Source organism: Epinephelus moara, chromosome 6 (genome assembly GCF_006386435.1).
Source record: "Epinephelus moara isolate mb chromosome 6, YSFRI_EMoa_1.0, whole genome shotgun sequence".
Classification (NCBI taxonomy): Eukaryota; Metazoa; Chordata; class Actinopteri; order Perciformes; family Serranidae; genus Epinephelus; species Epinephelus moara.
This window is the reverse complement of record NC_065511.1, coordinates 16835644-16848527: the sequence shown is the minus strand read 5'-3', so window position 1 is coordinate 16848527 and position 12884 is coordinate 16835644. Positions and strand designations below refer to the sequence as shown.

The 12884-nt window shown below is 41.9% G+C and overlaps 1 protein-coding gene across 3 annotated transcripts in view; it reads left to right on the top strand.

The window, feature by feature from the left end:
- The window catches only part of grb10b (growth factor receptor-bound protein 10b), a 79284-nt gene that overhangs the window by 54811 nt on the left and 11589 nt on the right, over nt 1-12884 (top strand). For 2 of the 3 annotated variants that reach the window (XM_050046141.1, XM_050046140.1), the window contains exon 6: nt 7466-7622. In XM_050046141.1, coding sequence (XP_049902098.1) covers nt 7466-7622 — 157 coding nt within the window. Of the gene's footprint in view, nt 1-4761; nt 5896-7465; nt 7623-12884 lie in introns of those variants that run through there. The other variant, XM_050046142.1, reaches the window with a different exon arrangement.

Here is a 12884-nt window from a genome sequence, read left to right as displayed (position 1 = left end):
TAGATAGACACAACTGGGAATGTTTTCATACAAAGAAATTATAGTTTACAGTTTTTTCTGAATTGGTTCTGTTGGAATAATAAACAATGTGATGTTTCATACCATCCATTTTCTCTGTTGTTCTATCATATCCAGCTTCCTGCTCATTCAATGAAGACTCTTGCCAGGGATGGTTCAGTTTCATGTATTTATATATTATAAATCCAAAAACTGCCATTAAACATTATCATACCTAGATAATTTCGATTTCAATCATTATTTTATTACTAACCCCTGGATTGGGTCACAAATGTTATTGAGTGTGCTTTATGAGCTCTGAGAATATGGTAACATAGTCTTCTTTGCTCCAAATATTGTGCATGCAGCTGCCAACAAGCTTCATCAACCAGATGATACGGTTATAGATGGCTAAGGTTCGTTTAAGGACTGTGGTTAAGGTTAGGGTAGGACATAATTGCACACAGCCTGAAGGCTCAACTCAAGGGCAAAAAAGTCCCTGTGCGTGTTAATCGGAAAGAATTTCCATGTTGCTTCGATATTCCAGGAAGAGTTGACATCAGGCTTGAATTTACATATGAATATTTGGTGTGACTAGACACTGTCTTTTGGCACTAACTGATTAGAATTTTTCCATGATGCTGTGTAACAAAGCTTGACTCCCTTCTCCCCCGTGCAGCCGTTATCCAGGTTGCATACCTTTTTCAACTGCTTCATAGCATTGCCCACATGTAATGGATCCTAATGTGTGTGCAGGCTCGTATGCCTAATGGCTAATAGTCTTTCAGAATTGTAATCTGCCACAGTAACTCCTATCTGATGTAATGGCTTGTAATGCGTACGTAATACCAGTGGAGCTATTTATAGACCAGCAGCCAATTCTCAGAGAGATGGATGTGTGTATGCGTGTGAGCTGCCGGGCATGCACACACACGCTTGTGTACATACTTCAGTTTGCACAAAGTGCGTTCTCATACAGTGCAGTTTACTTTCTCTTTGTTTGAGCCTGTCTAGTTTCTGTCTAGCTTTGTCTTTATGACTGTGTGTGTCTGTGTGTGCGTTTGTGCTCTTGTGCAGATACGCTAATACACAAAATATCTATGTGCTTAGCAGTATTTGTCTGTATATGTGTATCTCAGGATGTGTATGTGAAACCAAACACATCTGGGTGCCTGTGTGTCTGATGCAGTGTGTGTGTGTGTGTGTGTGTGTGTGTGTGTGTGTGTGTGTGTGTGTGTGTTGCCTGAAGCTCTCAGTCTCTCCCTGGGGGATTACATCACAGGGCAGTTATCAGACCTGAGTCATCAGAGAGGTTGAGAGGCCCCGCTCTTCTCCATCTGAATGAGGACATACTTAAAAGCATTAAAAGATAAAGAGTTTTCTTTCTTTCTTTCTTTCTTTCTTTCTTTCTTTCTTTCTTTCTGTCTTTCTGTCTGTCTATCTTGCTTGCTTGCTTTCATTTCAAGGATGGTTGGAAATTAACTTTTTTATCCACCTGCCACTGTGACTGGTGGATTTGAAAAACTACCAGTCACAAGGTTCCACAGGCTGTCGCCGGCTTGTTGTCCTTCGCCTCAGGTGTGGCTCAGTAAGCACTAATGCAAAGTCAAAAGTATTCGGTGACATATGAAAAAGACTCTGCCACTCATCTTTTTTACAGTTGTTGAGGACATTAGACCAGAAAACCTTTCTTTCTCACCTTTGCCTGCCTCCTTTTTTTACCCACATGTCTATTCTTTGCCTTTAAGAAGACAACTAAGAAGTAGAGTAGGTCAGTTGAAACGTGTCACTCCGCTGTCATCTCTGCCTGCTTCCTCATTCCTTCCACTCACGAGGCCGTCTTATGGCATTGCCACTTGGGAAGATAAGATTTCCAGAGCTAATGAAGGATCAGCTCCCACCCAAACTAGTCCACATTTGGTCATTTGCTTTGAAGTCATGCACACTCTCAGCTGATCAGTATCATCTGACTGTTAAAATCACTGGTCACAGTCAGAGACATGGATGAGGTGGTCTTTATAATGTCACAAGGAGATACTTTTCTGATGATTCATGCTGCTCCTGCAGATGCTGGTTATTATTAGTACTACTTATTCCTACCAGCTACCTACTATACTGAACAGCCAAGCCTCCTCGTGTTTCATATCACCATACTTACACGCATTATGTTCACACAGTATTTCCCTATTTCGTCACACACATATCCTCTTGCAATAAATAATTCTAAATGTGTCTCTGAGGCCCCCTTTTTACACAAACACTAATGACTGTCATCTGACTATCCTTCTACATATAGGACTAGGTTGGAAAGTATAACTATTCCATACCAAACCATAGAATTAAACATGACTTAATTGAATGCTGTATATCTAATAGGAATGTAGTGTTTACAGATTGGACATAGGAGATATTTATTTTTGCTTTTGTATAATTTATATTTTTTCACAGTTATTTCCTAGTTTCTTCAAATCATCTCTCCTCCAGTGAGGTTTACTGGGAGGGAAAAAATGTGACTAAAGGTTCCTGCTTTACCCTCAGATCTAACCTTTCACGGCAGATGGTTTGTTAGACAGAACCATCCGAGAAGCTGTCATTGTAAACTCTTTTGAAAAGGGCAGGCACTTTCAAAAATGCTTGGCAGGTGATTGGATGAACCATCTGTCTGTCACTGTCTGTTACGGGCTAACTTCAGTTAGGAGAAGAGCAAAAACATCTTTTCCATTGAAAAAGCCTTGTGTCTTTCTTTGCTCACTCTCTCTCTGACTAGCTCTTTGTTTACTTTCCTCACTTCCGTTTTTCTTCTTGTGCACTGAACTGAACTGCAAATCAGACACTCACTGACAGCCTGACATTGACCAGTGGTCAACCGTGCACTTGGTGTGTCAGGGCCTTCAAGTTTGGTGTTTTGACCGTCGCCATCTTGAAAATTTTGGAGCCAGACGTGACCATATGTGGACAAAAGGCTGGAGCTGTGGAGGACTGAGATGTCAATCTGACTCATAGCCTAAGTCGAGCCTTAATAAAATGTAAATGGGTGCGTTATATAAATATTCACCCCCCCTACAGTTGTCATGAATGTTGAGATTAGTAATTGAGAACAAAACCATTTTTTCCATCCCCCATCCCCATATTCTTCCCATCTGTGGGGATTGACTCGCTTTTGGAGTCAGCCTCAAGTGGCAATTTGAGGAACTGCAGTTTTTGGCATTTCAGCATTGGCTTCATTTTTCAGCTCCGGGCGTCACTGCTTAGTTTCTTCACACACACACACACATACACCAATACCACGCCAATAGCTGCCAGTGCGCTGATTACAAATGCATTACTTGAAGCCTGACCCTGTGATCTTGTTATCCTGTGATTCTCATGTGATGTTGCGAAAATCCAGCTGCCGTGCAGGGTTATCAGATCCCACCCCTGTTTGCAGACACGGTCTGACGAACCTGTAACAGCTGCTATTCCAATGACAAGATAATGATCCCTCACTGGCTTCCCATCAGCAAACACTGCCACACTGAACCTGTTGTATTTACCCTTATGCCACCTGTGCACCAGCAAAACTGTTATTATTACTATTGACACAGCACTAAATATGACTCTGTAATAAAGAGTCACAAAATAACACCTCTCATTCATGAGTTGAACAAACCTTTATGGCTTGGAACATGACTCTGGACTTTGGACTGGCAAGGCTTGACTCTTGGTTGTGGTAAAACAAACACCTGACCCCACCTCTGGATTACGACAATCCTGTTGCTATTGTGTTGAATAGAAATCCATGTCAAACCTGTCATGTCGAAGCAAGGACAGGTCACACAAACCATGCTGGATTATCATTCATGTGTTCAAGACTTCATGGCAAAAGGTAGACTATATCTCCAAAACCTTCTAACCAATTTCAACTCAACTGTTGGACAAGGGCGTTGAGGTTAATAGACTGATTCAACAACTGGTATTATTACAACACTGGATGTAAAAACCTGACTTGCAGCATGTGTGATGAGTGCAGCCTTCTTGGGGCTTTCCCCTCTGGCTGACTAACTGTGACGTAGTCGAGGGTGTGTGTCCTGGTCCGTGTGAGTGTAGTGGGAGGGAGGGGGTGGGAGAGACAGCTGTGCAGGCTAGATATGTAGTTAACAGTAGGAAGCATTCATACTACACATTCTGCTGCAGTGTGTCACCAGACAGTCTCTCTCTCTCTCTCTCTCTCTCTCTCTCTCTCTCTCTCTCTCTCTCTCTCTCTCTCTCTCTCTCTCTCTCCTTCCCTCTGCGTACCACTCTTTTTCCCTTCACTTCTCTCTTCTGTCTGTCTCCCGCTTCTCCCACACACTCCCACATACGTGCCTGTGTGCATGTGCAATCATTCACACACACATACATGCACTTTTCTCTCTCCTTCTGTCCCCTCCCCCAGCCACAGACTCCCCCTTTCCCTCCCTCCCTAAAGTTTCCCGCTATAGTAAATGAAGTCGTATCTCAATGACTGCTCCCACTTTTACCACCGTTTCCTCCTTCTTTCTGTGGAACCGTGCTTATTCCTGGATTACACCTCACCCACACATGTACAAACACACATCCTCCTTTCCCGTGAAAAAAAAAAAGAGAAAACAAGAAGAAGTTGCTTCAAGGACAACGTAAAGCTGTTCTCGCCTCTCCCAGACGGGGTGTGTCAAGGCTTTTGTCTGTCTGATGCCGTATTAAATATCGGAGTTAAAAGGAGGGGTGGGGGGCTGTGTGTGTGCATGTGTGTAAAAGTCTCCGGGGGTTTTTTTGTTTTGGTTTTTTTGTTCTTTAGAGAGAAAGAATGTTGGCACGAAGCTAGCCACCAGGGGAGGAGGAGAAGGTCGGAGTGCTCAAGTGCTGCTCCAGGTTTGTTTCATTTCATTTGCTCTGTAATGAGTCTTGTTACTGCTGTGAGAGGCAGAAGGGAGATCTGACTGGGGAGTTCAAAGTTAAGCCACAGGGAGGGAGGAAAGGAGGGAAGGAAGAGAAAGAACATACAAGCCAACAAGCCCTCACTTGAAAACTTTTGGAGACACGAAAAGATAAACTTTTTTATTTCCTTATTCCTTTATCCTTTCTTCCTCTTCCTGCTCCACCTCCTCCTCCTCCTCCTCCTCCTCCTCCTTCACTGCCCCACACCCTTCTCAAATGAACCCTCTCTGAAAAGAAACTGAAGCAGAGGAGCTCGCAAGAGGTCTGAAAAAGTTGGCTGCGTCTGTGCATGACTGTGCGTCTGTGTGTCTACTGGAGTGTGTATGCTTCTCAGAGAGTGTGTGTCTGTGTGCCTCTGTGTGTGTGTGTGTGTGTGTGTGTGTGTGTGTGTGTGTGCGCGCGCCTAGGTCTGTGTGGGAATGATTACATCAGCCTGCTGCAGCCTTATGATTGGTTGGTGAGCGTGTGGTTTGATTCAGTGTGCCTCGGAGCCCGTGGCTGAGGCTGTAACCCTTTGTGAGGGGGAGAGAGAGAGGGAGAGGGAGGGAGAGAAAGAAAGATAGTTGTCAGACTCAGCCGGCACTGGAAGCACTGTACTGTACCTGCTGCCATCCGATCACTGACTGTCTCTGTGTCTCTGTCCTGTGAGCTGTACAGACAGCGGCTTTAGGTCACACAGACATTTTTTTAATTTTTTATTTTTTTAAAGACAGAGCTGGCGGCCTAGATAGACTGAAGGACTAGTCTGCAGGCTATGTGACAGGTAGCACAACTGTCAACTGTCGGAAGTCAAATTTGTACCTTTCTTTCTGGAGGAGACATAACAGCAAGCTTTTCTGTTTAAGTGACTGTGTGTGACTGTGTGTGTGTGTGTGTGTGTGTGTGTGTGTGGGGGGGGGAGCCAGGCTCACTCCAAAAATGCCTTCGTGTTCCCCGGACTGCTGCCTATTGCGGGCCGTGGAGGTAAGACCGCTTTCTCATGTCTCTTATCTCTCCTTGTGTGTCTCTGCCTCTCTTCGCCTCCTTCTCTCTCTTTTTTTTTCTTTAAATGCTCAGACCATTTCTCTTTGAAGTACTGCTATGATTAACCAGAGGCGAGATTGTGTAAATACCTCAAAGGCTCAAGGACAATTTGTCTTTTTTCGAAAGATGTGAGCAGAGCACTTAAAAAAAAAAAAAAAGAGTCAAATACGTCAGTGGCTTTGAATGATTGAGGCTCCCCTTGCCTTTTCGTCTTGAACATTTTGGACGGATAAGAGCGCCTCAGGCCTGGTTTGTGCAAACTGTGATGCTGTAAGAGGCATCTTTTGCTCAAGAAAGACAACAGAATTTCTTTGTCATGATACATTATGTGGGAAGTCTGCATACATGACGTGTAGGCTTAGTAGGCTTGGATTCCTTTGTAGGCTAACAAGGCTGGATTCCTCTGCAGGTTCAGTAGGCTGCTCTAGTTTTCTCTGTGGGCCATTACATGTGAATGTGGTTCCTTTTGAAAGGATAACCTGTGGATATAGATTTAGGACTACTGATCGCAATAGAAAGGACAGATATCTCCTGGATTTTCGTTGCTCTCTAACAGTACGTGCTGATATACAAGAAAATGTGGACATATTTTACACGGATGAGATCTTAGAGTGGAGTTTAACCTACTCAGGGTATGATGCACTGTTGCTACACAGCATCTACATCACACTGGACAGATCAGTAGTGGCTCAATATGTGTGTGAGTACGTGTGTGAGTCAGTCTTATTAATGGAAACCGCTGTCATTCATGGATTGGATTATTACTGGCCTAATTTTAACATATCAAGTTGTGGAAAAAAGAACTCGTGTGCATGAATTTAAAGCAAAATCAGTGGTCGTGTCTTATCTCTAGATGGATGCATACATTTTTTTGATAAGCTATAATTGGAAACTCCATTCTTACTTCCTCCTAAGATGCATTACAGTATACTATATCCACTGGGTGTAGACAGTCCTGCTTTGTGTTTACAAGAGCAGACGCTTGTTATACACTACGGTATATTTGCTTCTATGTTACACCAACAAGTTGCTATAAGAAATGCTTGTCTGTGATTTCTAACACCACAATTGCTACACAGTTTTGATTGTCTGTTCTTTTCTATTGTGTGCTGTAATTACAGGCCTGTGTATGCTATAGTGAAGCGGGTGCTATATGATAAATACTGTGCTACTGTTGGAGGAAAATAGCTGGCTTCACCCACCTATTAGGCTTGAGTTTTCAAAAATGGTTTGTGTTAGATGACTTTATCACAAGTTAGTATTCCCTGTGAGGCTAACATTGAAAAAATCATATTTAAAGTGTCATCTTATTCTAAAATTATCCTGCGCAGATGGAAAGGTCTATCAGTCTTTCGCTTCATTTTATCATCAAGGACACCTTAAGACTGATTTAGAAGCATTTTGTTCTCTTGTCATTTTTATAGACACACTTCAGTCTCAAGTTTGCCAAGCTACCTCAACATGATCTCTGTCTACTTTAAGTGAACTCTGATGTATTCTCTCCCCACAGATTGTGAAGATCTTCAGTGAAGACGGCATGGGGAAAGTGGTGGAGATCCCAGCCGACATGACAGCCAGGGACCTGTGCCAGCTTCTGGTTTATAAAAGCCATTGTTTGGACGACAACAGTTGGGCACTTGTTGAACACCACCCGCTGCTAGGGCTAGGTAAGGGGCAGAGCCCTGCTGCAGGCCTGATACATTGTTCACACACACACACACACACACACACAAAAGCACACATGAACTGACACTCTCTCACACACACACACACACACACACACACACACACACACACACACACACACACACACTCACATACCTACACAGAAACTCGTGGATTTTTGGGTGGGCTGAGACATGCAATACAATCACTGACAAACACAGGTGCATTCACATATATGTATGCATGCATGCCCGCATACTCGGGGAGACAGGCGCATATTCTCACGCAGGCATGTATTCAAGCATGAGTGCATGCACATACTATACAGCATATGCACGCACAGAGCCATAATGTCCAGTGATCTAATCAAGTCCAACACAGTGGCTGTGTAAAAGGCTCCCGTAGTGTAGCAGTGCAGTGTGGTGCAGACGAAGCAGGGGTATGTTACCTCGTGAAAAACAGAGACAGACATCGAGCACACACACTGAGTTGCTTGTCGTTGAGAAATATGTAGGTTAAACTTATCGATGAGGTCAGAGTTGCTTTAGCATCGACAGGCCAATGATTGTTTGACTCAATCGTGAACAGACAACTGAAAGCAAGGTAAAAAGAAAAGCACTTGCAAGATACCTGAGCTGTATCTATGCATTTGTAGGAGAGATGAAACAGTTGCTGTTGTCATCATGAAATCTGATGCCAATAACAGGTGTGTTGACATTTGTTAAAGTATTGTCCTGCAATTCAGTCATACGAGTTATATAGGGCTGATGAAGATTCCAGCTTCAGTGTATAATATGCTTGAATAAGACTAAAAAATGATGTGTGTTTAAGCTCCAGGTTTCCTAAAGTTACTGCACGTAGGTAAACAGCAGAATTACTGTAAGTGGAGACAGTGTTTCCCAGGGGCTCTTATTAAAGTTTACTTACACTGGAGAAACTCTCTTTGGTCCACACTCATAAATTAAACAAACACAGCAACTGATAAATGTTACTGTCCTGAAGCCTACATCTTGACATTCATTTGGGCAATACAGAGTAGTTTAATATGGTGTTTATGCTTTATGCAGAGGACGGAGAGTGTCGTATATGGTATCTGACTTCCTTCACTGATATTTTTAACTTGTGCACTCATTTAAGGTCACGAGACAGCTTGGAATCAGGTGTTTTTTACGACTCCGAATTAAAAACAATATCATATTCGGTATGGACAAGGGTCCAGGATAGTTCCACCTGCAGATTATTCTGCGTCCTGAGCTACTTTTTAGGGATAATTGTCATACTGAAGATTAAATTGTGATGTTTTCTCCTCAAATTGGGATTACACGAAGGGCTCAGTGTAGAAGCAGGCAGAGTAGAAGCTATGGGAAGAGAAGGTGATAATTGAAGGTTATGGATCAGGAGATGAAGCAATGTAACTGATTACTGTAACAAAACCTTTGCCGACCGGTGCTCCTCTCAGTGTCAGAGATGGTGTAATGTCATCGATCCAGTACCATAAATGACACGGCAGAGAGGTGATGGACATGATTGATGGAGAGTTTAAAAGGCTGTGTTTCATGTTAAAGGTTCTTTAGATTGGGAGTTGTGATACCACGGCACTGACACCTCTCTCCTGAAAATAGAAGCCCCCGCCGCATCAGACAGAGACCTCAGGACTAATGTAGAGTAAAGAGGTCAAAATGGTGATGGCGGACCAACTCAGAAATGAGGAATAATATTCTGTGTAGAACATTAATTGTATTTTAGTTGGCCGGTTATTAGCAGTAGAGAGGTAGCATGTTATACAGCAGATTCTTCATAGATTTATGTTGGAGTAAACACAGGTATTTGAGAAAGTTTGACTCGCTGTTTTGATAGTCTTGACCTCCAAATGTGGCACCAAACTGATGTGAGGAGAATGCTGGAAAGTAGAAAACAGTAAGCGAACCAAAGATGCTCTCCTCTGCAGGTTAATGAAGGACTTCTAACTCATTGCTGCATTAAGAAGGAAGCATCTTTATGTTTTTGTCGGGGTGATTTTGTGTCAGACTTGGCAGTATTACAGTGAGTTTGGAAAGCTGTGGTCAGCTGAACGTTAGAAAACCCAACCTCCCCCTGAGGAGAGGGGCGATTATAAAGCACTTATGGAAGACAAGTTGAGCCTGTGCTCTGCGCTCATGTCTGTACAGTTTAACAGATGTGGGAGAGCAGTGGGCGTAGTTTTATATAGAGTAGTGTGCCCGGTAGTGAAACATACTGTCGAAGCAGAGACGGTGAGAAACGTGTAAAAACATTTGTTACAACTGTCAGCTTGTGTCAATATAATTTTGGCTGTTATGCTGTCAGACTTTTAATAAACGTATTGTCCCCAAAGCTCTCACCTAATATTTCACCATCTATTACGATCTGATTACAGTTCTCATCAGCGCTGCCAGCACGCCTCTGCCAAATACAGTTAGGTCTGCTTGTTGTAAATGACATCATCTTTGGCCCGGAGTGACTCTATTCTATTATAGCCCTTCTTCTATTCTGGCGCACCTGTACTGCAACCGTATTCTTTCCAGGTCTGGAATAACTACTCATCGTATTTTATGTTTAGGAGTTCTCAGAAAATGAGATGTGATGAAGCGGCGGTGTGCTGATGGGTCAAATTGAAGGGTTATGCGTTTGTCACTACAGAACGAGTAACCGTCTGACTGAGTGTGTGTTTGCATGTGTTTGTAGATGTGTGCACATTTGGATTTGTGTCTATAACGAAGCAGCAGTATATCTATGTTTGACATATTACAGTCATTTAGATATTTCAACCAATAGTTTGACTTATTTGGAGCTGGTTGCTCTTCCTGTAGTTGACCTATGTGGCTAGTTGCTTTTCAGTCTTAAACAGGGATTGCAATTGTGTTTAAATTAGTTCTCTGTCAAGTATGGATCATTTCTGTAGTGGTGTGTATACTGTATGTTGATGGAGCCACCTGAGAACCAGAAATGTGTTTGTAGGGGTGTACAGTATCTGCTGATATCTTGTATCTTATCAACCGTCCATAAATATAAACACATTTTTTGAGAAACCACTTGATATTTTTGAAAACATGCATAAAATCAGGATGCGATGATCTGCAGTTTGAAATCCTTTTCGAAATATATTCAGCTGAATACAGTACAAAGACAAGATATTTAATATTCAGACTGATAAAATTTTGTAACGTAAATATGCACTCATTCTGGATTTGATTCCTGCGAAATATTTCAAAAAAAGTTGAGACAGAGGAAGGGGGGAAAATTATTATATAGAAGGCCGTATATATAGAGTATTGCAATAAAATATAGTGCGATAGATTGCAGTTTAGTACCTTTTTTCAACTGTAAATTATGTTCCTAAGGAAAACTTTGCCAAAATCTGTTTTATCGAGTAAGATAAAGTTTTCAATGTGTTCATCACACTTCAGCCATTTCCTTTGCAGCAGCAAAATATATTGTGGACTGAAAAAGCAATTGATTATATTATCCTAGTAGGCTACCTAACGTTTAATTTGTATTTATCATAGAGATTATTTCTAAAATGAAAAAATCAATACTTGGCACTGTGCGATGATACGATATTGCCACACAAAAATATTGCGATACTATGCTGTATTGATTTTATCCCCCACCCCTTGGCAAAAGCATGTTTACTGCTGTTACATCACCTTTTGTCTTAACAATGTTTGGGAACCAAGGACAATCATTTTTAAAGTGAAATTTCCCTCCCAGAATTCTCGAGCGAACCCCCAAAAATCTTATTAAAGACTGCCTGTGTGGAATAATGAACGCTGAAAGAGATTAGTGTCTTCATAAAGGAAGCGTCTTATGGCTGGCATCACAAACAAAGGCTTCTCCAAGTATTAGATTAGTTTTAGTTAGCATGTTCAGTACTTTTTTCCTGTGTCAATACACCTCATTACACACTTGGACTTCTTTATCTGTGTAGTTTTACTTAGTTCATGTGAATGTGAATGTAAATTTCTTGTGAATAGCTGCATTGGAAATGTATTGAATACTTATGTCACTGCCCAACTTTTTTGGAATTAGGGTTATATATATATATATGAAATGCTTTTTGCAGCATGTGAATGACCTGGCCGTGTGTGTGTACGTGTCCATGTATGTGTGCACCATCTGTACGCCTGCACTGCACATATATGTGCCGTTACACTTCATGTGTGCATATGTGGTCGGGTGGTGGATGAGAATAGAAGTTTCAGAGAGACCCGAACAATAGTGTGTTTGAATTGAGAGGCCTATTCCTGTACATGGCCGCCCACTCGCTGGTACACTGCTGAATGGGATAAAATGGCCCTTTTGAGATTAGTACCAGTGACCTCTACTTGTCACCCCGAAAAGGTTAACGACTCCGGGACAGTGAGGTAGTGTTGCCAGGGTGAGTCACTGTCACGAACCTGAGTGACTCATCAGACAGGCGACCAGATGAAAAGAAAAAGACGAGTCGTGACAGTGTGAAAGAGACTGCGACAGACAGGATAAAGAGGGAAAACGAGGGGGACACATGAAATGAGATAATGATGTGAGATAGAGCCGTGCAGTTAGTTCCCCTCTGAAGTTCTCCATTTCACATCAGAAACAGATATCAGAGCAAATACTGGTATCGCAAAAGTTAGTTAAGTATTTTAATTAGATCTACTGGGGAAAGGAAGGATGTCTTTCATTAAAGACATGACAGAGAGAACTTGTAAGGCCGTTGGAATTGAGTGACTCATGACCGCTTTCAGCGTCGCAGTCACAGAATATTAATCACTGACCACATCCATACAAGGACACACCTTTGGTTGAATCACACTCAAAATTGTCTATGGTTGAAATTAAGCGTGGTCACTCATGTCATATATAGTACATCCTTTAAACCTGTGTTGAGGTGGAGATGAAGTCTGCTGTTTCAAATGTGTGTAACTGAGATATTTTTGGCAAAAGAAGTTTAGTTTAGAAGTTAAGTGGGGATGTGTGCAGTCAGTCAGCTAGTTGATTTAGTGTTGCTGCCCTCGGTTAAACGTATTGTTAAACTAATTTTTATTTTATGTGACTGCGCTCACTCAATAAAAATGCCGTTACAATAATCAGGCATGTTTCCTAAGGGTTTATTTTACTAACGTATGTTGTGTTTAATAAATGTTTTTGAGAACTTGTATTAAATGAATTGTTGTTATCTATTGTAGGATAGTGTGTAATGTGCCACTCGTTTTAGCTGCATTTAAAACACAATCTGGTCATTGAAAAATGTGATTAAAGATTTC